The sequence below is a fragment of the Saccoglossus kowalevskii genome, chromosome 18 (assembly GCF_978046115.1).
Source record: "Saccoglossus kowalevskii chromosome 18, keSacKowa6.1, whole genome shotgun sequence".
Classification (NCBI taxonomy): Eukaryota; Metazoa; Hemichordata; class Enteropneusta; family Harrimaniidae; genus Saccoglossus; species Saccoglossus kowalevskii.
This window is the reverse complement of record NC_140658.1, coordinates 21,650,850-21,676,987: the sequence shown is the minus strand read 5'-3', so window position 1 is coordinate 21,676,987 and position 26,138 is coordinate 21,650,850. Positions and strand designations below refer to the sequence as shown.

General features: G+C 35.4%; 1 protein-coding gene across 7 annotated transcripts in view; it reads right to left on the bottom strand.

Moving 5' to 3' along the window:
- LOC100373842 (protein 4.1-like) overlaps nt 1-26,138 on the bottom strand; it is an 83,634-nt gene that overhangs the window by 42,767 nt on the left and 14,729 nt on the right. For all 7 annotated transcript variants that reach the window (XM_078007848.2, XM_085493166.1, XM_085493169.1 and 4 more), the window contains exons 2-4: nt 16,408-16,601; nt 12,081-12,185; nt 11,170-11,212 (exon numbers count right to left, since the gene is read on the bottom strand). In XM_078007848.2, coding sequence (XP_077863974.2) covers nt 11,170-11,212; nt 12,081-12,185; nt 16,408-16,590 — 331 coding nt within the window. In that variant the 5' untranslated portion in view covers nt 16,591-16,601. The remainder of the gene's footprint in view (nt 1-11,169; nt 11,213-12,080; nt 12,186-16,407; nt 16,602-26,138) is intronic.

Below are 26,138 nucleotides of genomic sequence, written 5' to 3'. Positions count from 1 at the left end.
GGATGGGTGGGGCTGTGGGGCTGACATTGTAGAACATTTAAAGGTTACTAAACGGGGTGAATGTAATACAACGATACTTTGAATGTTATGATCTGAAAGGCACTCCTAGAAGGTAAATATTACTCTTCTTGAACTGATGCGGTTGCTAGGATACCAGAATAAGATTACGAGAATATGTTTCAAGCATTAATGCCCAACTGGTGTCGTATTCAAAATGTAATCAAGGAACATACAATAAAAGCACACATAACCAGTAATTGAAAGTAAACAACACTGAATGTACATGAAGCCAGCAAGGGAATCAACAGGGACCATTCATCTCACTCATCATGAAGTATATTTTGAAACCTACATGTACCAATCAGTAATAGAAGACAAGGAATAGTTCCTAGATTTCTAAAACTTTCATCCATCATTTACATAGCAACTAAATTTTTAACTTTTATATAAACAACATAATTGTTTTAATATTAATTTGTAAGCCAATTGACAATTTCAGAAACAAAGACAGCGCCGTTGTCTCTCCAGACTCAATGCCAGCCAAAGAAGAGCAGTTACCATTTTCACATCATTGTAACAATTTAATCTCAGAAAGTAAAACAAACACCTTAAAGATGCGACATGAAGAACATCACTGAGAACAACAAGCACATCACCGAAATGATTCAATTTCATAAACCAATCAACAAACTGAAAAAATCATTTCTCCATTTTTTGGACAACTCCATTAAAATTACAAGTTTGTGAACTTGTAAAACTTAAAAGAAACAAGGTTAATTCTGAAATTCACAGGGGCAACTCAATTAAAATTACAAATACCCATTTTCTCTTGAAGATGGCTGCATTGCAGCTACTGGATCTAAATACAGAACGAAATTACAACAAACACCTGTGTCAGTAATAACAGTACGAAATAAAAGTATCATCAGCTATAACAGCCAAAAATTGAGACACACAACACACACACACACACACACACACACACTGTCGAAATTAAATTAATTACTGTAAAAGCATCAATTATTCACTGTTTTTTAATTTAAACGAAATTAAATCCAAGTGAACATGTAAAATAACAATGGAACTCTGATTCCCTGCCAAGTTTGGGGAAATTGTACAACTTGAAAGAAACAAGGTTAATTCTGAAATTCACAGGGGATTTGTTATGTGTACGGAAAATAATAGCACATAATTACGGCAAATAAATTTTTCACAGCAATTATAGAGGTACCACGGATATAGTTCTCTATTTTGAAAACTTTTTGCAAGGGGTGGCATGCTTGTATTTCAAACTGTTTTTTTTTATTTTATTTAATATGATACCAGAATAAGGTTGCCTTAGGCTTGATAGGAACTTTAGCGAAAAACAGCTGGTTTTGAAATAGTTGGCGGATACGGTAAGCATTGCGGATTGAGCAGTTAGCAAGGTCAACTTTTCTAATATTACTGATACCAGTGTAATAGTTGAAACGCCATTATTTTTGGAACTTTTAACAGTGATAAGACTGTTCCACTCCACTTCATCAAATTCTGGATAATTGACTCGCTGGTTCTATATGGAGTCCTGCTTTTTAAGTTTTCAAAGTTTAATTGTAGTATTACTACTACTGTAAAATCTGTAATAGAAGCCGCGGCTTCTATTAAAATGATACAATGAAACGGAAGGGATGCGGCTTCTAATAGAGCATCTACACATATGAGGAATTATGAATTTTTGGTTCTCAATTATTCAAAAAGAATGGGTGCGACTTCTGTTAGGGATGCGGCTTCTAATACAGATTTTACGGTACTACCGATAATACTAGCTCATACCTGTACAGTAATAAATTTAAAGCATTTAATTAGAAGTCAATTTCATATACCACATTTTTGCAAAAGCGGTCGACAGGGAGGAAGTACTGTGAAATACTTTGCTTTAGCTGGAATAATTTTCGCTGAAAAAAAACATTTTAGTAGTTTGGTATGGAATTTATTTTCAGATTTTTGATAAGCTGAATGTATAATACAGGAAAAAAGTTTATTCGCAGGATTTTAATATTCAAATAAATTCCACAAGGAAAAATAAACTGTTTAGGGACAAAGATTGTTGATGCTAGTTTATTATGCAATACGTAGTGTAGCCTCATTCTGGTTTTAGAAAAAAAGGGTGCCCTCAACCCACACAATGTCAATCTGCCTCGACATCACCTGTGTGCTGCAAATATTGTCGATAGGCAACAAATCTGTATCATTTCCAGACCACTACTTAGATCAAGACAATAATCGAATGCTCATTACCAGTATGGAATCACTAGCTACATTCATTCATTCTTTGCAGATCATTCACCTCAAAGAGCTTAATACAAATTAATTCATTGCAGAATTTTATTAATCATAGTCGAACGCAATAAAAACAGTTCCTTTTATTCTGAAAGCTGTAAATTTTTATTAGCAAGTTAATAATTCTAGAGTTGAGGCCAACAAAGGTGGGATTCATTTCGTTCTCAATCTAACCTTCACATGAACTGTCTTACTCGAAGAATTCATCTAACAAGGAATCAATTTTGAAAGATGAGATGGTAAATTTGTATTTTTTTTAAAATTAGTATTTAAATAGCAGCTTTTACAGTGATTTTAAACACATTTTGTCTTAGATTAAGATTAACTCTAGTTCTAAGATTTATGATAATAGAATGATAACTAAAATAATCAAAAATTTATAATGATTTTTTCAAAAAGTAGATTGGAATAAATTTTTCAAGATGCAAAACTGATCTGATAAAATTTTAGCAACTGATTTTTTACATGTATCACCGTGATACTGATTCAATATGACCTTCTCGAGGTATTAATGTCACTAGCATTTACCAACATTATAAGCAATCAAACCTCACCACAAAGTCTGTCCAATGCTTTAATTTTCAATCATAAGCATTGGACAATGATGACAAGTGACAAGTGGCTTAACCATTCTTATCAGATGCCAATGGCAAGTCACTTTTTTTCAATTGCATATGCCTTAATGAGTGTTCAATAAGCATGTAGAAAGCATTGTTTCAGAGCAAAGGTCCATGTTTTGAATTTGTCTACAGGGCAAAAAGAAATTGTATTTATGTATAATTCACATGCGGGAGTGAAGCAATTATTGAAGCATGATATGATCTTATGAGTATACATTATTTTAACATTACAGTGGGTACATTCCAATTGAGGCACAGGCAGGGATTGAAATAGAATTTTTTCCCTGCATGCATAGTGTGCATGTTGAATTTGAAATTTACGTGCACTAACTTGTTGTGAAATGCACCACTTTTAAAGCTCAAATAAAATTTATGCTTTCTTGATTGTGATCACAAAATAATTTGCTTTTTTTTGAGTTTACAATGTTGGTTGAACTTAATAGGTGATTTTCCGTACAATTGCGAGATCTCGCGAGATGCATGAAAGACGCGCGTCAAACGTCTGCCGCAAAAATCGAACGATTTGATTTTGAACTCGAATTTCTTTATTTCGTAGCTCACATTGACCGGCCGATCTTCGACAAAGAAATAATGCTTCCGAATACCCTTATTTAATCGAAATTGCCTATCATCAAATGTGGACACATTATTAAGCATGAAAATGTTCCCCAAAGTACCTTCGCGTTTGTCGAATCCCACGCGATGTTTGACGCCACTACGACGCTATGACCTTTGTTTGTCCTGTTTTTACGTTCGATTTCACGCATAATTCGTGATTCTCGCAGTGAACGGAAAATTGTCTATTGAGGCTTAGTGAATATAATGAGAAAATGTAGTGTTAATTTCTACATGCACAACGTGCACATTATATTTTGAGTTTACTTGCACTAGCTAATAATCTATGTACATAATGCAATGTGCACCAGAGTATTTCGAACCCCGACAGGGATACCAAATATTGACTTTTGAATCACGTACATGTATACTACTATTTTTTGTAATTTATCGTTTGCATATTATACCCCCTGAATAAAGATGGAAATCTAGTAATATTCATATATAGCTTTGGGATATGCCAGATAATATCAATTAAGGGAGAATAACTGACTAAGGTGTATTATAATGTATGTAGTCATCAGTATCTCACAATATGCAATGTATGATATAGAAAGCCATCAACAAAATTGGTCAGGGGTTACTATTAATAGACAACACAGACTATTATATACTGTGGAATACTTTATTTTCGCTGGAATTAATTTTCACTGAAAAGGCTTTTTGGGAGTTTTGTATGGAATTTATTTTCACTGATTTTTGATGAGTTTAATGTGAAATATAGGAAAAAAAGTATATTTGCTGGATTTTATTTTCACGGAATCATCCCTCCAGCGAAAATAAATTCCAAGTGCAAATAAAGTATTCTACAGTAATCATATCCTCACATTGTGCATAATACATGCACACAGGTTTGACGATGAAAGCACTGACGAGTCTTAAACTTTATAGAGAGATCAAAAGAAAAGGTCACAAGTATTACTCTGGGATTGCCCATATTTTGCTTCCCGGACTTCAATTGTTGAAGAGGGACCCAGTTTTTCAGGCAAGCTGGGGTCCAATCTCTAACAAGCAGCCAGTCGGGTGAGATAGCTCCGCTGTTAGTAATGCACATTTCAATTAAAGAACAGAAGATATCATTAGAAAATGAGCAATATGTATAGTATCAAAGCAATGGGACTTGCTGTTTTTAACAAGAAGTCGAAAATATCACTTTTTACCAAAAATGACAAAAATATTTATCAAAATTAAAGAATTAAAAGATATCATCACGAAATAAACAAATCTGAGAGAAGTCCACATTTAGTACCTATATATGTAATATCAAAGCAATCGGCCTTGCCGTTTTTAACAATCAGTTGAAAATACCACTTTTTACCAAAAATAACAAAAATATTCACCAAAATTAGAGAATTTGAGATTTTGACATGAAATGAACAAATCTGAGAAAGAACCATCCAAGGTACTTGCATATCAAATTTGAAAAAATTCTGACTTGCAGTTTCGAAGAAGTTGAAATTGTAAAGTTGACGATGACAGACGACGGACAATCAGTAATATGAACATCTCCGCTGTGTCGACTTTGTCGACAGCGGAGCTAATAAAGCTATCCAGGGTTAAATTTCAATTTCTCAAAATTTTGTAAGTGGGACTAGTCTTGCCAAGACACTAGCGCAAACCCAGATTTACCTAATCACTCCCTACCCTAATCCCCCAAATTAACACCAGAATACTAGTCTTAAAATAAATTGCTTGCTTGCAGTTATTTCATTTTGATGAAAATAACCTTGAGTTTCTTCCAGCCACCAGAACACCTGTTGAAATTCAACACATTTTACCGTCTAAAAGGGGCAGGATCTGCGACTGGCTAGGTACATTATTTCACACGATTCTCAGCTACTAAAATACGACCAACAATACAGATACAAGGCAGAAACGCATGATAAATTATGCCACCAGTTGACTAATTATATGCACATAAAATTACAGACTATTCACACATGTACCAAGTCACTGGGGAAATCAAGTAAAGGTAAGCCACATTTAAGATGCTATTAATCAACATATCTAGGACAGCTAATTTATTGGAATGAATCTTATAGAACCTGAAGGCCTCTCAACATATTGCATTAGTAGACTTTTAGAATTTGCCAATACAGAAAACAGTCAGTATCCATGTGTGGTACAAGCAAAATACAGAAAACAGTCAGTATCTATGTGTGGTACAAGCAAAATACAGAAAACAGTCAGTATCCGTGTGTGATAAAAGCAAAATTTATTGAAGCTAGGGCACCATGTTTATCACTGCATAAACCTGGTGTTCTTTGGGACAACCAATATCATTTAATTCTGATTTATCAGCAACTTACAGCCAATCAGTAAATTAACACTTGTTCACTATTCATGTAGCATGTTCAAGACCAACAACAACAATTCTATTTTCCCAAATTTCAAATTAGTTACAACTAACAGTGGCATGCTTCTTTATAACAAAAAAACAACTAAAAACCAAGAATTAAGTACATGTATGTCCACTCTTGATGAGAAAATGTAGGTGAAGAGTGCAATAAACTTTCCAGACACAAAAATGGTGGCCCTGGAGTTAGGTCACACTACTTTATGTATCATTTATGAAACTGTTCATCAATTCAACAATATCCTTTCATTCCAAGTAGCTTTCTACCAAGAGTGAAAAGAAAGAAAAAACTTTCTAACTTATGTTTGGTTAACCAGCATTCCTTACTTGAATAGGTGGCTTTCTTTTGTCATAATTGAGGTGACCCCACTGTGGAACTTTCAAAGGAAATTAGTACAGTGGATTCTGCTCCAATCTTCAGACAAATACAACTGAAACAATTACAATTAAAGCTTGGTAGGTCCAAGTTTAAAAGGGTGAATATGCACAATTATGCATACATATATACATACCGATACATGTTATTATGCTTTGGTCTTACATGAAACATGCTAAGTAGCAAGTTGATAAGCTTAAAACATTCATGATATACAAATTACCCAATTTGTTGCAATTTTCTCAGAAAATGAAGATGGCGAGCAATTGCAACTATATCGAGGCCTTTCAATCCAAAGCAAAAATGTTTCAAAACCACCACCTGTAGTCAATACCAAGATGCCAAAATAAAACTGAATTTGTATCTTAGAAGAGACCTTTAATGTCAATGTTGTGTCATAAAAAAAGTAATCCATTCGCAGTTACCGAACATTATCCTATTTACGTAATGGAACCAATAGCAAATTAATTAAACTTGGTGAGGCTGTCAATTAGCAGTCCCCAGTCAGAATATAGATGTTATCTATTTTAAGTAAAATGCTTATCGCGTTTCAAGAAAACGCATGTATCAACGTGAGCAAAAGGTTAAAGGTGACATTGAATATTCCAGCAATAACTTAGCACTAGCTACACAATGATCTAACAGCCCAAGGCACAATTCGTTCAGTTCATCAATATATATTATTTAACAACTCTGTTTCAGCCAGTATTTCAATGTCTTGAAGGCATATTTTCTTTGTATTCAGTCGGCTATAACATCTATGGAATATAATTTTATTATTAGGATGTCAATATTAACATGTTAATTATTTGAGATAATAACTATAAATTTAATTACCATATAAGAAATGTAGTTAAATGATTGAGTTGAACACAATCCTCAATCAATATTTAGCCTTTTCAACATAATGCCTGCTGGAAGTTTCTTTCAAACAATAGATATCGACAATTGCATGGAGGCTTTCAGCAGTAGTTTTGGATATACCAAAGTAAACTTATCACCTTTTTGCAAACAAAATGTTGATGAAGACCTTAGGAACCAGTGAGAAATTATGTCTCGGTGCATCAAAATTAAAAAAACAATTACTAAAAAAAAAGTGGGGGGGGGGGAGAGATACACTAATATCATAATTATAATTAGGCATCAGAAAACCAATTTAAATGCATTCTTTAGTATTCGCTTAGCAACATTATCTACAGGGCCGAGATTGCGAAATAAAATCGTATTAGGCAAGTAGTTAATTTTGTTCATACAATTTATATGATGTGAGAACCAAGTACACTGTTCTGGGCTTATACATGTAAGCTTCTATCAATGAGATATCAGCATTGTCAGGGCAACAAGTAATAACATCTCATTTGATCTAGAAAACCTCTTCACCACCAGACTTTCTCGTCCAAATTTTTCTTATATTCTTCAATATATCTGGCAATAAACCCTCATTTCGGAGCCAACAGATGAAAATTGAGTCAATTTTCAGTTTTTTTTTTTAAGCAAAGTGCAGACTACAGGACTATTTTGTGAATATGTGCTGCCTGATAACTGTGACACTTTGAAATGTTTTCTTGACACATGCCTAAGGGACCACTGACCATTAAAATTGACAAATGGGAGATGCAAGTCTTCGTAACTGGTACTGACTCACACCCCCCCCCCCCCCAATTTCGTCATGCCAAATTGTTACAAGTACAAACTACTAGTTCAGTTCATTTTTACAAATTTTCGTGTATATTTGTTGCCTGTTTTTTTATGTATACAATGTTTTATGTTCTTTCATGTCCGTCTCTACTCCATAATTGGTCTAGTTTCTAATAGTAATTTTAGCACCTATGATACCAGCATGAACTATTACCACCTCCTCAAATTGAATTCTTTGCATCAGTGGTAATGATTGGTGGCCCTAAACAATTATGCTTCATCACACAATAAATAGTGCTATATAGCAAATCACGAAAGGACAGAGACTGCCTCAGATGGACCATGGTTTGCAATATCAACAACTGACAATTCATAGATAGCATGTGTGGGTATAAAAAAAAACAAGTCATTGTCAATGACACGTCCCCGTTCCGTTCATATTTGAGTGACATATACATTCAAAGCAGCAACAATATGGATGTTGAACTGCATTCAGTAAAACAAAATAGCCACCAGTCAGCCCTTTTCAACACAAATTTAAACTAAATTTGCCCACGCATGACTAAGATTCATGGTGATATGGTGAAAATGTGCAATTTTTGTGAATTTTTGACCTTAAAAGGACTGGCCCAAATGCACAGGCATATGTATGATATAATGTATGATGTGTATGTGAAGTTTGAACTTGATCTGTCCAGGCATGTCCGAGATATGGATCGAAAACTCAATTCTTTAAAACAAAATGGCCGCCAGTTGGCCATTTTGAACTTGATCTGAAAAAAAATTGGAATGCATCAAGCTTATATTACGTTTAATATATGCACTAAATCTGACTGAGATCCAGTTCCGGAATTGTGAAAATGCGTGATTTTGATGCATTTTCGATCTTAAAATGGCCATCATTCAGCTATTGTTAAGCGGATCAAGAAACAAATGCACATACATATTTGTGACATTATGTACCTTGTGTGTGTGAAGTTTGAACTCGATCAATGCAGGCATGTCTCAGATACGGATCCAGAACTGAATTCTTTAAAACAAAATGGCCGCCAGTCGGCCATTTTGAACTTGATCCAAAAAAAAATGACGTGCATCAAGGTCCCATTATGTTTAATGTATGTACCAAATTTGAACAAAATCCGTCCATGCATAACTGAGATCCGGGTCCGGAATGGTGAAAATGTGCGATTTTGATGCATTTTCAGCCTTAAAGCGGCCGCCATTTGGCTATCGTTAATGAGATCATGAAACAAATGCACATACATATTTGTGACATTATGTACCTTGTGTGTGTGAAGTTTGAACTTGATCAATCCAGACATGTCTCAGATACGGATCCAGAACTGAATTCTTTAAAACAAAATGGCCGCCAGTCTGCCATTTCAAGCCCGATCCAAGAAAAAAATGACGTGCATCAAGGTTCTATTATGTTTAATGTATGTACCAAATTTGAACAAAATCCGTCCATGCATAACTGAGATCCGGAATGGTGAAAATGTGCGATTTTGATGCATTTTCGGCCTTAAAATGGCCGCTATTCGGCTATCGTTAATCGGATCATGAAAAAAATGCATGTGCATATGTCCCATATAATGTGTGATGTATGAGTGAAGTTTGAACTCAATCGGTCCATGCATGTTCGAGATACAGGTGATCACGGACGCACAGACGCACACAGGGCAAAACATAAGACCCCGTTTTCGAACTATGTCCGAACGGGGACCAATGATGAAAGAGTTAGAATAAAACAATGATGAGGGATGACTTAGAGACAAGGGACTGTTGGAAGAACAATGTTGCAGTTTTAAGTCTCTTGGGAGGAACAGCAGATTTATATAAATAACATTGTCCATAAAATGCATACATGTTTCTCATGCATACTAGTGAATTTAGGAATCCCTGATGACCACTGCATATTATCCAATATCTATCTTCACCCAGACACGCCAGACTAATTGCATGACAGGCATCATATTGCACATGCATGTCGATCAGTATGAAACAATCATAGGGCACTGACACTGTATCAATGCCCAATCAATTTTTATACAAGTTATTGTAGTCCCTGAGAGTTCTGAAGTTTAAGAAATATATAGAGTTTTTAAACATGAACAGTCAAAATGTTGAAGATATGGCTCCAAAACAGCATTCACTAAAATAAAATGGCCACCAGTCAGCCATTTTGAATTTGACCTGAGAAACAAGTGACAACTTTAAGGCCTCATAAAGTTAAATGCATTCTATGCATGACCGAGACCCAGATCCGGAATTGCAAATGAAATTTAACAATAAAACAATCACAATTCGGCCATCTTGAATCTAAGAACTAAATGAATGAATATGCCCATGAGCTGCATGATGTATGATGCAACGTAAAGTCCAGAATATAGCTCCGAAACAGTATTCGTTAAAACAAAATGGCCACATGTTTTTAATCCAATCTGAAAAACAACAGACTGGCAATGCGCTCCCATATTGACCAATGTTTGTGCCAAGTTTGAATGAAACATCCACACATATCAAAATTTGGTTCTGGAATGGCAATGATTTTGATAATAAAATAGCCACCATTCAGTCATCTTGAAACAGAACAGGAAACAAATGGTCATGTGTACGTTGCGCAACATATATGATGTATGTGTGAAGTTTGAATGTGATCAGACTAGGCATGTCCAAGATACAGGTGGGAACGCGCACACAAGCATGGAGGTCAAAACATACAGTTTTAGGACTGTGTCAGAATGTGCTATATCCAACTCCTAGTCAATGAGGAATGACTGATTAGGGAACATCCACAACGTCGATGTGTAGCGGTGCTGTATCCAAGGTAGGTAGATGCAATACATTTCGCACAGACACTATATCAGTGATGTATCTAACCCTAGATACACTAAACAAAGTGAGACAATACCAACCAGACAGAGTGACGGAGGAACAGTCATACATCTGTCTGTCTGTACACACACTATAAGAATAATATCCACACTACACAAACTGTCCATACAGGACTTGATGTCAAAGCAGCAGCATACACTCCACAGGAAAAAGCTCGCACCTAATTTGCATATTGATGCCTTTGTCTTGTTAATGCATTCTTTTATTTCCTAAGTACCGACTAAGCTTGAAATGCTCTGGGAAGTACACTGAAGAAGCAACACCCACACAGTCTAACACTTTGAACCAGTGTTCACTCATAAATCACTACTAAAAGCATCACGTAGTGTATGTACAATATATCTACTCACTTCTGATTTGCTTCTTGATATCTTTAACAGGGTCCAACCAGTACTGCAAAGCACAATAAATTATTCAAATTACAAAACTACTCGTATTAGGATAAATTCACCACTAGACTCCTTTTAACACTACATGCATAAATCAACATCTGGACTCTTGGTTTATGTACTCTTTAAGTGCTTTGAAATACGGTAGTTTCATTTAAATTCCACTGTTCAATTATAATTATCCACAAGTCATTTTCTACATTCTCAATTTGTACAGCTTTCAGTATACTGTAGAATACTTTATTTTCGCTTGGAATTTATTTTCGCTATTTTCGCTGAAAGGATGATTCCGTGAAAATAAAATTCAGCGAATATACTTTTTTTCTATATTTCACATTAACCTCATCAAAAATCAGTGAAAATAAATTCCAAGCAAAACGCCCGAAAAGCCTTTTCAGCGAAAATTAATTCCAGTGAAAATAAAGTATTCCACAGTATCTCATAAATTCAGGATAAAGAAGAAAGTAATACTCTCGAACAAGATTTGTCATTTTTTGATTAAAAAACCCCAGGTGCCCTAAAATACTCTAATGGGGTGAAACTGCCTATGCTCTGAAGGTATTAAGAAAACATGGAGTAACAGGGAGTTGTTTGTTTACAGTTGAGGGGAGCATTTGCCATAGTTGCGAGTTTGAGTACAGTGTTTCCTGTCTGAATGTTCGTCAGTATGGTCACAAGATCACAAGTGTTTGGTTGCCTCTCACCCCAACTATATCAATCTGGAAATTTTGAATACCACTTTGATTTTGAAAACCATCCCCTCCAAGTCTGCCTATCCCTCAGCACCTTCTCCCCTCTTTTTATCAGCATCACTCTACCTACCATCTAAACCGCAACTCCCTCCCCCTTGCCCTCCCCCTCAGACTCCTCACCTTCTGATCAGCAGCATCACGGTAAGTTAATCCAAAATAATCTTTTTCCATAAGGTTCATGTTATCACAGACTTTATCTAATAGAGCTTGTCCTTTGGATTTTTTCTGAAAAAATTAAGTTAATGAAAAGAGCCGTCTTAGTAAAAATTTTGTGTACATAATTATTTCATGTTTGTGGAGAATATTTGGCAGATAAGGTTGTTGTGCTTACACAATATTGCACACATGAAGGCACTAGCTACACAGTGAAAGTAATGGCATGTGATTGGTGCATTAAGCCAAGAACTGGACTCGCTAAGTCGTGGGTGTCGGGATCCAAGCAAAAACCGTGACTTATCGAGGACCACGACTTACCGAGGGACCTCGTGAAAGAGGGGGGTCATGGATTGAAAACACATAAAAAGCTCATATAAACCCTTGGTTTAGTTAATTGAAAGATTAGAAACATATTTACAAATTGTATGATGTATCATCATATGTGTCAGGCAGTATTCGAATAAGATCATGATTATGTTTGCTGTAAACATTGCAGTGATGCGTTGTTTACTTTGTGTCCGATATCATGTGGGTCGTTTGCTGTTGCTTGCGACTTCTATGGTAACAGCTTCCAAAATAAACCAGCCATCGCAATTATAAACTTGTTCGTCGGAATAACCACCTTCTTAGATAATTTCTCTCAGTTTTTCGGAAAAGGTTCTGACAGCGTCCATAAACGTAAACAGCTTTATCGATGTCATCAATGTCTGACAATTTCGCACGTTTTTCTGTTCAGTCCCGCCTCTTGGTCAACTTTGAAAACAAATTCCCTCTTCATTTTTTACCCACCCACGAATAGTGGGCTCACCCACTGCTAGATCACATGCAACCCTTAACTTGGTTTCACCTCTTCTTGACACTGTTGATTGCTGCGAGTTTATGGCGTACGAACAGGCTGGATAGATTTCGCTTAGACATGCTGCTCAGTTGAGAAATAGAGATCAGATAATGAATTCAACTCATTGTAGCGAGTTTTATGGAGGTATACCAAAATGGGACCGGCCGAGAAGCACGTATGGTCACTACCCGACCCCGTACTCGACACCCCTGTCGACACCTTGAGTAAGGCCGCTGTCGACCATTGCATCGCAGCAATTGATGGACAGTTGGTGTTAAGTTGTCTCTTTAACGGTTAGTTAAAAGCACTACTAGTATGCCACGAAACATTAGTCTTTGTACTTCAGAACTGCTGTCAAAACACAATAGAAATTTTGGGAGGCATCCAAATACGCGCGACTTACCGAGGCGCGATTTAGAGAGGGGTCACTGTAGTTGGACTTTCTTGGTGGGTACTTGCAAAAATAGTCCTGTATCTACCAGAATAAAGGTTTACTAGATATGGATTCATTATCATCATAATCACACTGCAGAGATTCACTCTCAGTTTACTCCGAGTTGTTACTATCCACAAAATAATATGCTAGATTTTTCCTGAAATTCATTTCATTTTTGGGATGTGCGTAGGCCAATAAAGCGAATGAAGGTTTGAACCAAACCGGGACATGAAACTTCCAATTTAATCGAATTCAATTATGTTAACAACATTCTTCTATCGCAAAGACATCAGCCCCAAGCAAAAAGTATGTCATCCAAGGGCGTTGATAATGTATGCGACCCAATTATAATAAAAACATTACTACTCTCAAACAGCAGAAAATGATTCCTGCTGACATCTGACATTATTGAGTTTGAGCAGTTTCTTCGCAAAGTAAACATGCATGAACACTTAAAGACTAAGAAATGGCTAGACTGAGCTAAACTGATCATTTTTCAAGACTCTATCCAAAATGTATTGCGGACTAACGAGTGTGAAAACACGCCACAAAATATTTTATATTTGAAAAATTTAGTATTATATATACAATTATTCATTTTGGCATTTCTGACATGACTCGCAATACGAAAGCATCCAGAGACTTTATCCTCGAGAAAAACAAGACATAATGTCATAGCCCCCGTTTCAAGACAAAGTTGTCTGTGAATCAACTGGAACAAGTGAGTTACCAATTGGGGCTGAACAATACCCCTCAAATGTGGTTAAAGGACAAAACTTCGTCCTTGAAGCTGTGTCTTATAATACTGAGTATATATTCCAAGTTTGAAAGAAATTGGTCAATGCAAAGCACAAATATTGGAGAGAAAAAAAAAACACTAACAGGATGAACTTTAAGATTAGTGTGTATTAGAACACAGCCTGACCACAACTATCCACCGAGGTCTCGGTTCATTTATTCGTCATCTAATCAAAGTTGCATTAAATTCATCTAAACAACAGTCACAGCAGAGAAGCAGTTACCCCTGGCAACATGACCCAAGAGGTCAGAAAGTCAAAAGAATCCATGCAAAGTGCAATCTCATATTTGCAAATAGCGGGAATTCCCAACATTGCTGAGCATAAATGTCCCACTTCAACAGTTTGAAAACATTGTAAAATTTGTTGTTGACATTCACATCTACTGATTGTTAAATGCAAGTGCAAAAATTTGAAGAAAAAAATGCTTTAAACAATGGATATTACAAATTCCTAAAGAAAAATGACACCATAAATGACAGGCACATAAAGTAGCTACACAAGAAGCACACGTAAATCAAAAATTGCATTCATTGGGTCATTAAAATATCACCATATTTGACCAAAAATACATATCTTATTTAACCTTTTCATCACCAGTTCTCTCTTTTCAACATAAATTCACAAAACAGTTCCATTTATAGTCTGCACTTTCCTTCAGAAGATTGGGACAAAAATAGCAAAAATTTGTGAGTAAAAACTAAAAATTTATTCAAGTTTTGTCTGTTGGCTCCAAAATTAGGATTCATTTCCAAAAATATTGAAGAAAAAAGTACAGAAAAATTAGGACAAAAACAGTCGGTGGTGAAAAAGTTAAGGAAGCAAATGAGCTACTATTTAGTACAACCTAATACAAATAGAGCAAATATTATTCATTCCATTCATTATGGAGTGTAATTTTTCAAGTTATAAATTTTTACCAAGGCAATATACACAAAGGAGACATCTTGTGCATTGATGTCTTTCACAATTGACTACCAACTGGCATTGTCAGCGACATGTACAGCTTAGCGGAGTTTCTAAAGGCATACAATTTCAAGGCCAAAACTGCTGAAAATATCAGATTATTTTGCAGGGCAGTCAGACATATATCAGAGAGCAGCTGTTTTTTGACAGGTTTTTTTTTTTTTTGACGTATCAATTCTGCCTTGCATATATGCTTTGACTCAACTGCAGATTCGTACGATTTAAGACCAATCAGAAAGCTTATTTGTTGACATTTTTTTTTTTGATGTATCAAATTCTGCCTTGTATATATGCTTTGACTCAAAGGAGAGATGTTGGCAATTTAATAAATAAACACTGTATAAATCAGTATTTGCTCTATTAGTAGCATTTGCACTTATGTAAATAGCTATGTGTATTGTAAATATGTCATTAATGACCTATAATGCATGCAGTGGGAGATGCATTTAAAATATAGTAAATATAATATTGGGGCATATTCAGCAATTCTGCACAGTAACATTTTAAAACAACTGTTAGTAACGAGGAACTTGTAAAAATAAATATCTTATACTCTTCAAAGTTTGTATGAAATTTCACCCCCACGAAATGATGGAAAAATAAACATAAGGAAGTGCAACTACGTGGAAACGAGGTTACTTAAATGTCAATTCAAGTTTAGTGAAAATATAAGGATAAGTCCCCCCTCAATTGTTTAAGCGCTACAGTTGTCAATTCCATGTAAACAAACAATTTATTTAACACATGTTGTTTACTTCACTACTGTGAAATACTTTATTTTCGCTGGAATTAATTTTCGCTGAAAAGACTTTTTGGGCGTTTTTGTATGGAACTTATTTTCACTGATTTTTGATGAATTTAATGTGAAATATAGGAAAAAAAGTATATTCGCTGGATTTTATTTTCACGGAATCATTCCTTCAGCGAAAATAAAGTATTCTACAGTATTATACTTTATGGACTGGATAACAGTTTTATCATACACCTTGTAGGTGTAATTACAATTTTACCACGGCATGACCTCAAACACACAAGCTAATTTAGAATGGCACACTTTGTTTTAAATAATGAAAGCTTGGCACGCTGAGCCAGGCGTGATACAGGAAATTATTGCTCTGATGTGAGGGGCCATACCGTTATGAGGCAGGGCAATACAAGGTGTATGATAAGGTCCCATATCAAACATAATGCGACACAACAACTGTGGCACTTTAATCAAAACTAACAAGCATACAAATTTCATTTTTCACTCACCTCAACTTCACACATGACTTCTGTCGAATCCATCAAGAGGATTTTAGCAGACTGCATCTTTGGATGTCTAGAAGGAGCCCTTTTCGGCTCCGGTGACTTTTTAACTGGTGATCGCTGTTGAGGTGGAGGCGGACGATTCTCCTCAACTGCTGCAGTCTCCGCCTGACCTTCCTCCGTCGTCATCTTCTCTTAGTCTGCAAAGTAAAAGAAAACTTTATTAATACATTGTCGAAATACGTTTTTCTAACTGGTACAATTCACAGACCGACATAATCGACCAAAGATTACAAAGAGAATGTATTTTCGGATATTAACATATTCTTTTACGGCTGGGCTAAGGTGCAACTGACGTCCTTTATGCTTACTTCCTGTTTGTCTTGCAGAATAATATATAATTTATCACAATTACCATCTGCACATTTTATTATCTAACACAAGGGAATTATTTTTGTCAATGACCTATAAATATCAATGAATTATTAACTTAATAATCTTAATAAAACAATTACATTGTATTAATGTTTGTGGCAAGTCTGACAAGTTATTGATTTTGGTGATGAGCCATATTAATGAATCCAGAAGTATGGATGAGGGCAGTTTTCTTTACACAGCACCTTGAAAAGGACAAATTGCAGGTGAAGATGCAACTATGAATTACAGTCGAAAATCTAAAGATGAATCACTTGTGTAATTAGAACAATGAACACAATGTCTTGTCTTAATTTGAGCATTGAGGTAACGAGATTACATTTTCGTCATGTCTAACTGATTTTTATCTTCAGTGACAAATGTTCACATTTTTGAAGACAAAAAATTTGATAAATTCTTATTGGTAGTGTTTTTTTACCCCCAAAAATACCAGGATGTATGACCTTTTGGAGGACATTCATATGGCCTATTGTAATATTAGCCATATAATGTGAAAGTACAACACTTAAATAGAAGTACCACCTGCCATCCAGAGGAAACTCGTTATCTGTATTTTTGCTATAGAAATTTGTATTGACTTTTAAAAGTAAATATGTTATCAACACCACCAATACATACACACAGCTGTTATTTCACCATTTGATGAATTACTGTTTGATTTAATATCTTTACAATCTTTTCCTGTAACTGGAAGTGATGAATGCATGGCAATGACAGACTGTTCTTTCAACACAATGCATGGCGATAATGTTTGGAATAAAATTTGTGAATAATATTGGATACATTTTCAATAATTTTTATTCTTTCAATTTTTCAAATCTCTCCAAGTTCCTAAAATGATATGTTATTTTATTATTAGGTGACCAGGAATTTTTCTAGAAAAATAAATTTGAGAGGCAGCACAACATTTGTTACATTAGTAACATTTTATCCATTATAACTGATCATAATCTACTGACTGTTCCAGGTTCTGTAAGAGGGCGCAAGGCCGGGGGGTATGAGGGCGCTGCACCCAGTTCCCCTGTCTGGAAGAACCCCTGGGTGACCATTAAAACATTCAATTCCTCATGCTGAGTTGCCAAGTAATAAGGCCATCCATGGGAAGTTCAGATACTGATAAATCAACCAATCCTATCATCAAATGAGTTGTACCTCAGGTAGCTACACAAAATACCCATACAATACAGTAAACAATTTATTCTTTGGCAAAAGCGTTATTTACATCGGAATGCAGGTTCATTGTTGAATGGGTACTGCCTTAAGTGGTTAAGTTGTGAGTAATGACACTAAATATGGTACTATTTTCTGTTTAAAGTGGATCTTATGAGCATTGAACCATAGAGTATAGAATACACAAATTACAGCCTAGGAAGTCCATGCAAGCAATCAATATGGGTCGACCATTAGAAGAAGTTCTGGAGTGGGAAATTAGAAAAGTTTTGTTTTTTTCTTAACTATGAAATGTCTGAGCTGTATTTCTATTCAATGTGCATTGTTGTTTTTTTTACCTGTAAATTCTCATTTCACCCCATTATTTCAACACTTACTACCAATAGTTACAATAATGGTCCTATTTGCTGCCTCCTTTGAATTAGAGACACAACTCTTTTTAATCTCACATCATTACCATTGATAATTGGCAGAGTATTTCAGAATATGCAGTGTCATTATTGTTAACACAGTCAGGTAAATCTACTACAGTTGACCTAAATACATCAAAGCACTACAATCACTTGTTAAAGTAATTTGGCCATTTTTGATGTAAAAAAAAACAATTTTTATAATCTAACATACAAACACATAAAAATCAAAAATTTGACTGCTATCAGACCATGCCCATACAATTTCTGACATACGCATTATCTAATTTATAGCTGAAAAAATTTTTGAGTTGAAAATTAATTATTAAAATATCAATTTATTTTATATCATTGAGAGACAACCTAGAGTAAGACATTAATCATGAAAATAGAGAAACATGCAGCATAAGCGTCCTTGGTTGGGAGTGGGTTCTTTATTAATTTCCATATTTTGCCATAGTATGTAGTATGATAAGGACTCAAGATGGTGAAAGGCTTACAGCTTACATGGTCTTGAATCAGGTACATGTCACCATTTTTCACATAATATTATCTTTGTTTATAGCATATGGGACCTTAAGATCATCATAGTATGCAGAATAAAGGGCCTTGATTAAATGGTTATAGATTGTAGGATAAGGGGCCTTGATAAGATGGTTATAGCTTGTAGCATAAAGGGCCTTGATTAGATGGTTATAGCTTGTAAGATAAGGGGCCTTGATAAGATGGTTATAGCTTGTAGCATAAAGGGCCTTGTTTAGATGGTTACAGCTTGTAGGATAAGGGGCCTTGATTAGATGGTTACAGCTTTTCGCATAAGGGGTCTTAATAAGATGGTTACAACTTTTAGCACAAGGGGTCTTAATAAGATGGTTACAACTTTTAGCACAAGGGGTCTTGATTGGATGGTTGTAGCAAGTAGCATAAGGGGTCTTGATTAGATGGTTTTAACTTTTAGCATAAGGGGTCTTGACTAGATGGTTTTAACTTTTAACATAAGGGGTCTTGATTAGATGGTTATAACTTTTAGCATAAGGGGTCTTGATTAGATGGTTATAGCTTGCAGCATCATAGTCTTGATTATATTAGATCGCTATAGCTTGTAAGATAAGGGGCCTTGATTAGACAATTATAGCTTGTGGCATAAAGGGCCTTGATTAGATGGTTATAGCTTCCAAATGAGAAAGGCTCAATTCAGAATGTACCTTACACAGCAACTAGTTGTATGATATGCCCTTACAAATTTTGTTTACATGTACATGTACGCTGGAACTTTTACACTAATATCCCACCCATGTAATTTCCCTGCCTAAATGCATCATAAAACAGCCAATTATAACAGAAATGTCAATTTCCTGACTTCAACTGATTAATACTTGCAGACAAATGTCTGTAAAGCACCTTGAGCCATCATGCCTTGTTGATAACAGTCAATATGAAACTAATACATGGTCTAAAAATAGTAACATTATTAAAACTAGGTAGGTATGAAATGGTAAATGAAGTGACATTAAAATGATATGAGTGATGGGATAAAATGGATGTATTTTCATCCATATTTGCCACGATGTTGAACTAATCGAATAGAACTGACATGCATAGCATTTATTGTTATATTAAGGTGATTAACTATTCTCGTGAGCGGAGCTACATCACAAATTGTTCTACGTTGCTAAGATGCACACCACTGTACCATGTATCTCAATGAGCTCTGTGCGACCTGCTCGCTCGCTTGAAGAGCCGATGAAAGCTAAAGTCAAGAAAAAAAGCACAAACTCAATTTTGAAGTAATCCTGAGCAACCAAATCAATATATCTTGTACATGTAGGGGTAATCTTGTTACCCTGTTCAGGGAAGTCTCAACTATCCCAAAGTACAGTTTTCAACCTTTGTTTTCACTGTGATGGTTGCCAGGTGGTAAAAAATGTCCGAATGTCTACACCTAGAAAATAGTCCAATACAAAGTATGACAGCAATGAACAGGCAAAACCATTTCAAAGCATGTTTTGTTTTTAGGTTCTTTCTGAAACAGAAAATTTGCTGACCAAGTGGTTTATGTAAAGAATATAAACTTGTCCATGAATTGTCTGCTTTTCAGCAATGCTTTCTCGGCTGCACAACAAATATTTTTACAGTCACTGAAATTGGAGGCTTAAACAGTTTTGATGTAGGTTGAAACATGTCTAATTGACCCCTCAATTCATTCATTACTTACACTCAAATTCACATAAGCAACCCTCAACAACCATTTCAAATAATTCGAGGCCAGCTCATGTTCAGTGCAGCAACAATAATCATATTAATATTAATTAATCAACACCTTTTTTTCCCCCAATTAGATTTTGGCTAGAGACTATAATGAGCCAGATTTATGCAAAGAAAATTTGTGTCAAAATTCATCGTGTACATCATTTGGCATGTGCAATGCATTATGGGAAAGAACTTCACATTGAAAAACTCGTATAAATGAATGATTTTTTCATCTCGTGCCATGAAGTAAAATGGTTAGCAATATTGTTCTTTGTGACCCCCAGCAGAATGCCAATCAGCCTCCCGGCTTATTAATTAAAAATTACTACGAGCGGAGGGAAGATGCGTAACAAGGTTATCAAAAGAATACCGCAAAATACTAGTACAACAAGGGCAGTTTGGGATGACATATGCTATCAGTCCATCAATATAGTCACCATACTGTCTTCATGCATAAGCTGCGATAATGAAAAACACGAACAAGATGGGATATGATCTTCAATTTGGTCTAACCGGCCTTAATAGATTGTAACTAAATTATCTGGTAAGTTGGCAACATGCCATATACATTAATTACACTCACTACATTACTTTTCAGCCTTGATTAATTATTCTGATATTTTTAGATACAATGTATGTGTGCTTGAATTAACAGTAACAAGATATAGCAGGTACCATCAAACACACAGAAGAGCAACACATTCTCTATAAATTACCAGCAGACGGACAATTAAATAAACACCCTCAAGCAATAATAGAGGACTGAAAGATTACCATGACAACACTTGCAATAGCCAAATAACAGATTACCATGGCAACACACATTCGATGGAGTTTGTTAATATTCAATAAATGAAAAATAATTGCCATCCAACTATTTTAAATGTCAGGTATTTAACAGCGACACTGGAAGTCAGTGTTAAGGCTACACGAGCATAATAAATTGGTGTTATGACTGATATACCTTGTATATACAAAGATTGTGCAGCACATTTTTTTTCACCAGTTGGAAATAGTGTACTTTCCTAGTACATGGAAACAGAAGATACTAACACAAATTTGTAACAATTTAAATATTAATTTGTGTCTAGTTGCATGGGTGCTACAGCTAGTATGACATTACTAAAGTAGTAGGTTCTTATTTAGAGAAGCCATGGAAAGATACAAGGGATTAGGAACAACTTGTGTCAGACACTATGACATTAGCTAAGAAACTATAATTTATGTAAACACTGCAGATTATTATGATTAATAAATAGTTTAGTTTTGTGTCATCTATTGCAAGAAAACTGACCGGGGAAACATGTGAGGTGATTCTTTAAATCTGTCTTTTTTTTTGTAATCAATCTAGAAAGCAAATGTGTTATGGAATTACAATACTGCCATGTTGCTGTTCACATTATTTCTATGTATCCCATTATCTTGACGAACTTAAAAAAAGTAAATACACTCCTAACAATAGGGAAGCAACATGAACCATTTTATTTATGTGGGACGGATTTATGTGAATTTATGAACATCACAGTGATTTCGTTAACATCGTCGGGGTCACAGTGATTTCACGAACATTATCAGGGTCACAGTGATTTCACGAACATCATCAGGGTCACAGTGATTTCACGAACATTATCAGGGTCACAGTGATTTCGTGAACATCGTCGGGGTCACAGTGATTTCACGAACATTATCAGGGTCACAGTGATTTCACGAACATCATCAGGGTCACAGTGATTTCACGAACATTATCAGGGTCACAGTGATTTCGTCAACATCGTCAGGGTCACAGTGATTTCGTCAACATCGTCAGGGTCACAGTGATTTAGTCAACATCGTCAGGGTCACAGTGATTTCGTCAACATCGTCAGGGTCACAGTGATTTCGTGATCATCAGGGTCATAGTGATTTCGTGAACATCAGGGTCACAGTGATTTCGTGAACATCGTCAGGGTCACAGTGATTTCGTGAACATCGTCAGGGTCACAGTGATTTCGTGAACATCGTCAGGGTCACAGTGATCTCGTGAACAACGGCAGGGTCAGTGATTTCGTCAACATCATCAGGGTCACAGTGATTTCGTCAACATCATCAGGGTCACAGTGATTTCGTCAACATCATCAGGGTCACAGTGATTTCGTCAACATCATCAGGGTCACAGTGATTTCGTTAACATCGTCAGGGTCACAGTGATTTCGCTAACATCATTGAAGTCAGTGATCTTGCGAAATGTCCTCATGAACATTTTTAAATCCCAGAAAATCCGAGCTGGAGAAAACCGGATTTGGTGCATTACAAAAAGGTTATCCAGTAATCTGACATAATTCAGAAATACGTAATACGAGAAATACTGTAAAGAGTTAATGCATTTTAATGATACTATGATTATAAAAAATATCCCACTGACGTCACTCAGAATGTTTCCAGTTTCAAAGTGCATCATTTCTGTGTAATTGGAGAGGGCAGACAATCTTACAAGTGTTTCAATAATATAACATTTTATCAAAGAAGCTTTTTCCCAAACCATATGCAAGTCAAGTGAAAGAAGCAATTTACGAGGAATGAGAAACCAAATATGAGCTTGTTTATCTCATTTCATAAACTTCCAAAAATATTACATTATGTAGTTAATGGCCAACAGCTTCGATTCCAGTTCCATTTAGTTTCATTTTTAATAACACAGATAGGACAAAAACTATGCCATCTGTGCAGTACATTTGTGTCAAGTACTACTGAGTTGACTTCTTTGAAGACAAATCTACACAAAATGTTAATCACATTTTATTCCGTACTCTACCACTTGGAATGATAAATACTTGATAAATGATTGCAGAGTGCATACATAAAAGTTCCTAATTTCCTTTTTAATTTATATAAACATGCTGCAACTCAACACAAGAATTTATCTGTAGCTTATTGCTGAATATACATGTAAAGGAAAGTCCAGAAGTACCACACAGAAAAAGCTGTTTTCAAACAGTGTTTTGAGCTATGTCTGAAACACAATTAGCTACTAGTATACTATATTCATATAAATTGAACCACCTGATTTTAGCTATGAAAACATTTTATTTAATCTGGATGCTCTCAATCCATTGAGACGTTTCATATTACAAGATGAGCTATAGATACACTTTTGACTTTCATTTTTTACACATTTTCTGTCTGAAATTACTAAATTATATTGTCTGCATTCTCACCCACCAATAAATGTTTGTTACTTCTTCATTCCAAAGATACTCTGCTCAGACAACATCTACAACAAGGCCTGTATTTGGGGACACTGATTTCAATATTCCAATGCACGAGTGCATGTATCAATAGTATAGTGGTACACATGGTTCACCACATTTAACCTTTGAATTCAGGGTTATCATGCACAGATAATACAGATAAGGCTACATCAGAAACCATGAAAGGTTTCATTCTATGGTCACTCACAGACATGGCATGTTATTTGGCTCAGAATGAAAACTAAAAATACCAAATATAATTTTAACAAATTAATTGTTACAAGGATATTCAAAATATGTATTTACATTGGGTGGTGCAGAAAACAATACATTTCAAAATAATGACAGACCAATTTACTGAATGCAACCTTCTCAAACTTAGTGCAAATTTCCGATTGGTGAATAACTTCGAGTTACATTCAACAAATCCCTACCTCAGTCTTTTTTTAGATGAAATGGAAAAAACAAGTCACTGTTTCTGATACTGTAAAATACTAAATTTTAGCTGGAATTTAATTTTCGCTGAAATAGTTTTTTGGGTATTTATATGAAATTTATTTTCACCGATTTTTGAAGAGTTAAATGCAAAAATAAGTGAAAAAAAATATATTCGCTTGATTTTATTTTCACTGAACTATGCCTTCAGCGAAAATAGTGAAAATTAATTCCAAGCGGTAATAAAGTATTCTACAGTAATCAGTTCTAGAAATCAAATAATGGCGCCATTTTTTGGCATTGCAAGAGTTATCAAGCACAATATACTGACAGCTAAGAGGTAAACAAAGCATCATGTCAGCATTCCATAAACACACTGGATTGGGGAAACTTGAGTTTGAAGTGGATGGTACTGACATAAACTTGGCAGCAGATGATGGGGGGGGGGGGGCATTGACTAATCTGTATGACCATGTGATGAGAGACAATGTACGGGGTTGTATAAGAATACTGTAACCTTTTCAACACCAGACTTTCTCACTCAAATTTTTCAGCACTTTTTTCTTGCATTTCATTCAGGAAATGAACCCTGATTTTGGAGCTAGCAGACAAAATTTGGGTCAATTTTCAATTTTTACTAAAAAAATTCAGCTATTTTTCTTACAATCTTCTGAATGAAAGTGCAGACTAAATGGGACTATTTTGTGAATTTGTGATGAAAAGAGAAATTTAACTATGCATGATTTGGTAATTTCTGAGCTTTCAATTAAACAAACAACCCCCACCCCCCCACCCACATGTGTAATGGTGACAATTTGTCTCTTGGGGAATAAAAACAGTTTATTGTAGTACAAGATAAAAAGAATAGCTGTTTATACACCAATGTGAAGACAGAGTGCATACTGGGAATAGCAGCACAGCACATACTACTATAGGTCATGTACTTTTCACAGTATGACAGAAGGACAATGCATAGTGGGTAGAATATATGTAACATGTCAGGTCAGGAATGGAACAGTAAAGAGACTCCAGTCTTTGTGAAAACAGACACTGACATACTGAGCTAGACGAATTCCATATAGTGAAGACTGCCCAACCCAACTGAACTCAGTCTAGCTCAGCTGCTGTGCCCAACCTAAGTTTGCCCGGGAATGCTACTAAAAAGCAAAAACACGTGTAAATAATTAAAAATTATTAGTCACAACTTTAACTGAAGGGGCAGAAAAAAAGTTGCAAATGTATCAGTGTGTGTAACTTTATATGTCACCTACACCAGAAATAAACTATGAAAATATTTCTGGTAATTAGAATAAAATTCAACCTTTTCACCACCAGACTTTCCTTGCCCGAATTTGTCGGCACTTTTTTCTTATATTCTTCAATATTTCTGGCAGTGAACCCTAATAGAGCCAACAGTCAAAATTTAAGTAAATTTTCAGTTTTTGCTAAAAATATTTGGCTTAGTTTGTCGCAATATAAAAAGAGCTAATTTGTGATGAAAAGAGGGAACTGGTAGAATGGTAGAAAGTATGCAGACTGATTTAAGGTAAATGACATTTGTGAACACGCATGTATGTAAATGAAACAGAAGCCAATTCTGTTAACACACTGAGGGAGGCATAGAATATTGAATTAAGATTACACACATAGAAAAACAAACCAATGATCGTAACATATGTCAGGAGACACAGTATAGTGAAACTGTATTGCAGTGGCAGGGGCAGATATGCAGGGTTTGATTCCTGGTGAATATTTTGAAGTTAGCCAAGAAAATCTTGTTGCGTATCCAACTGTAATGACCTTTGTGACC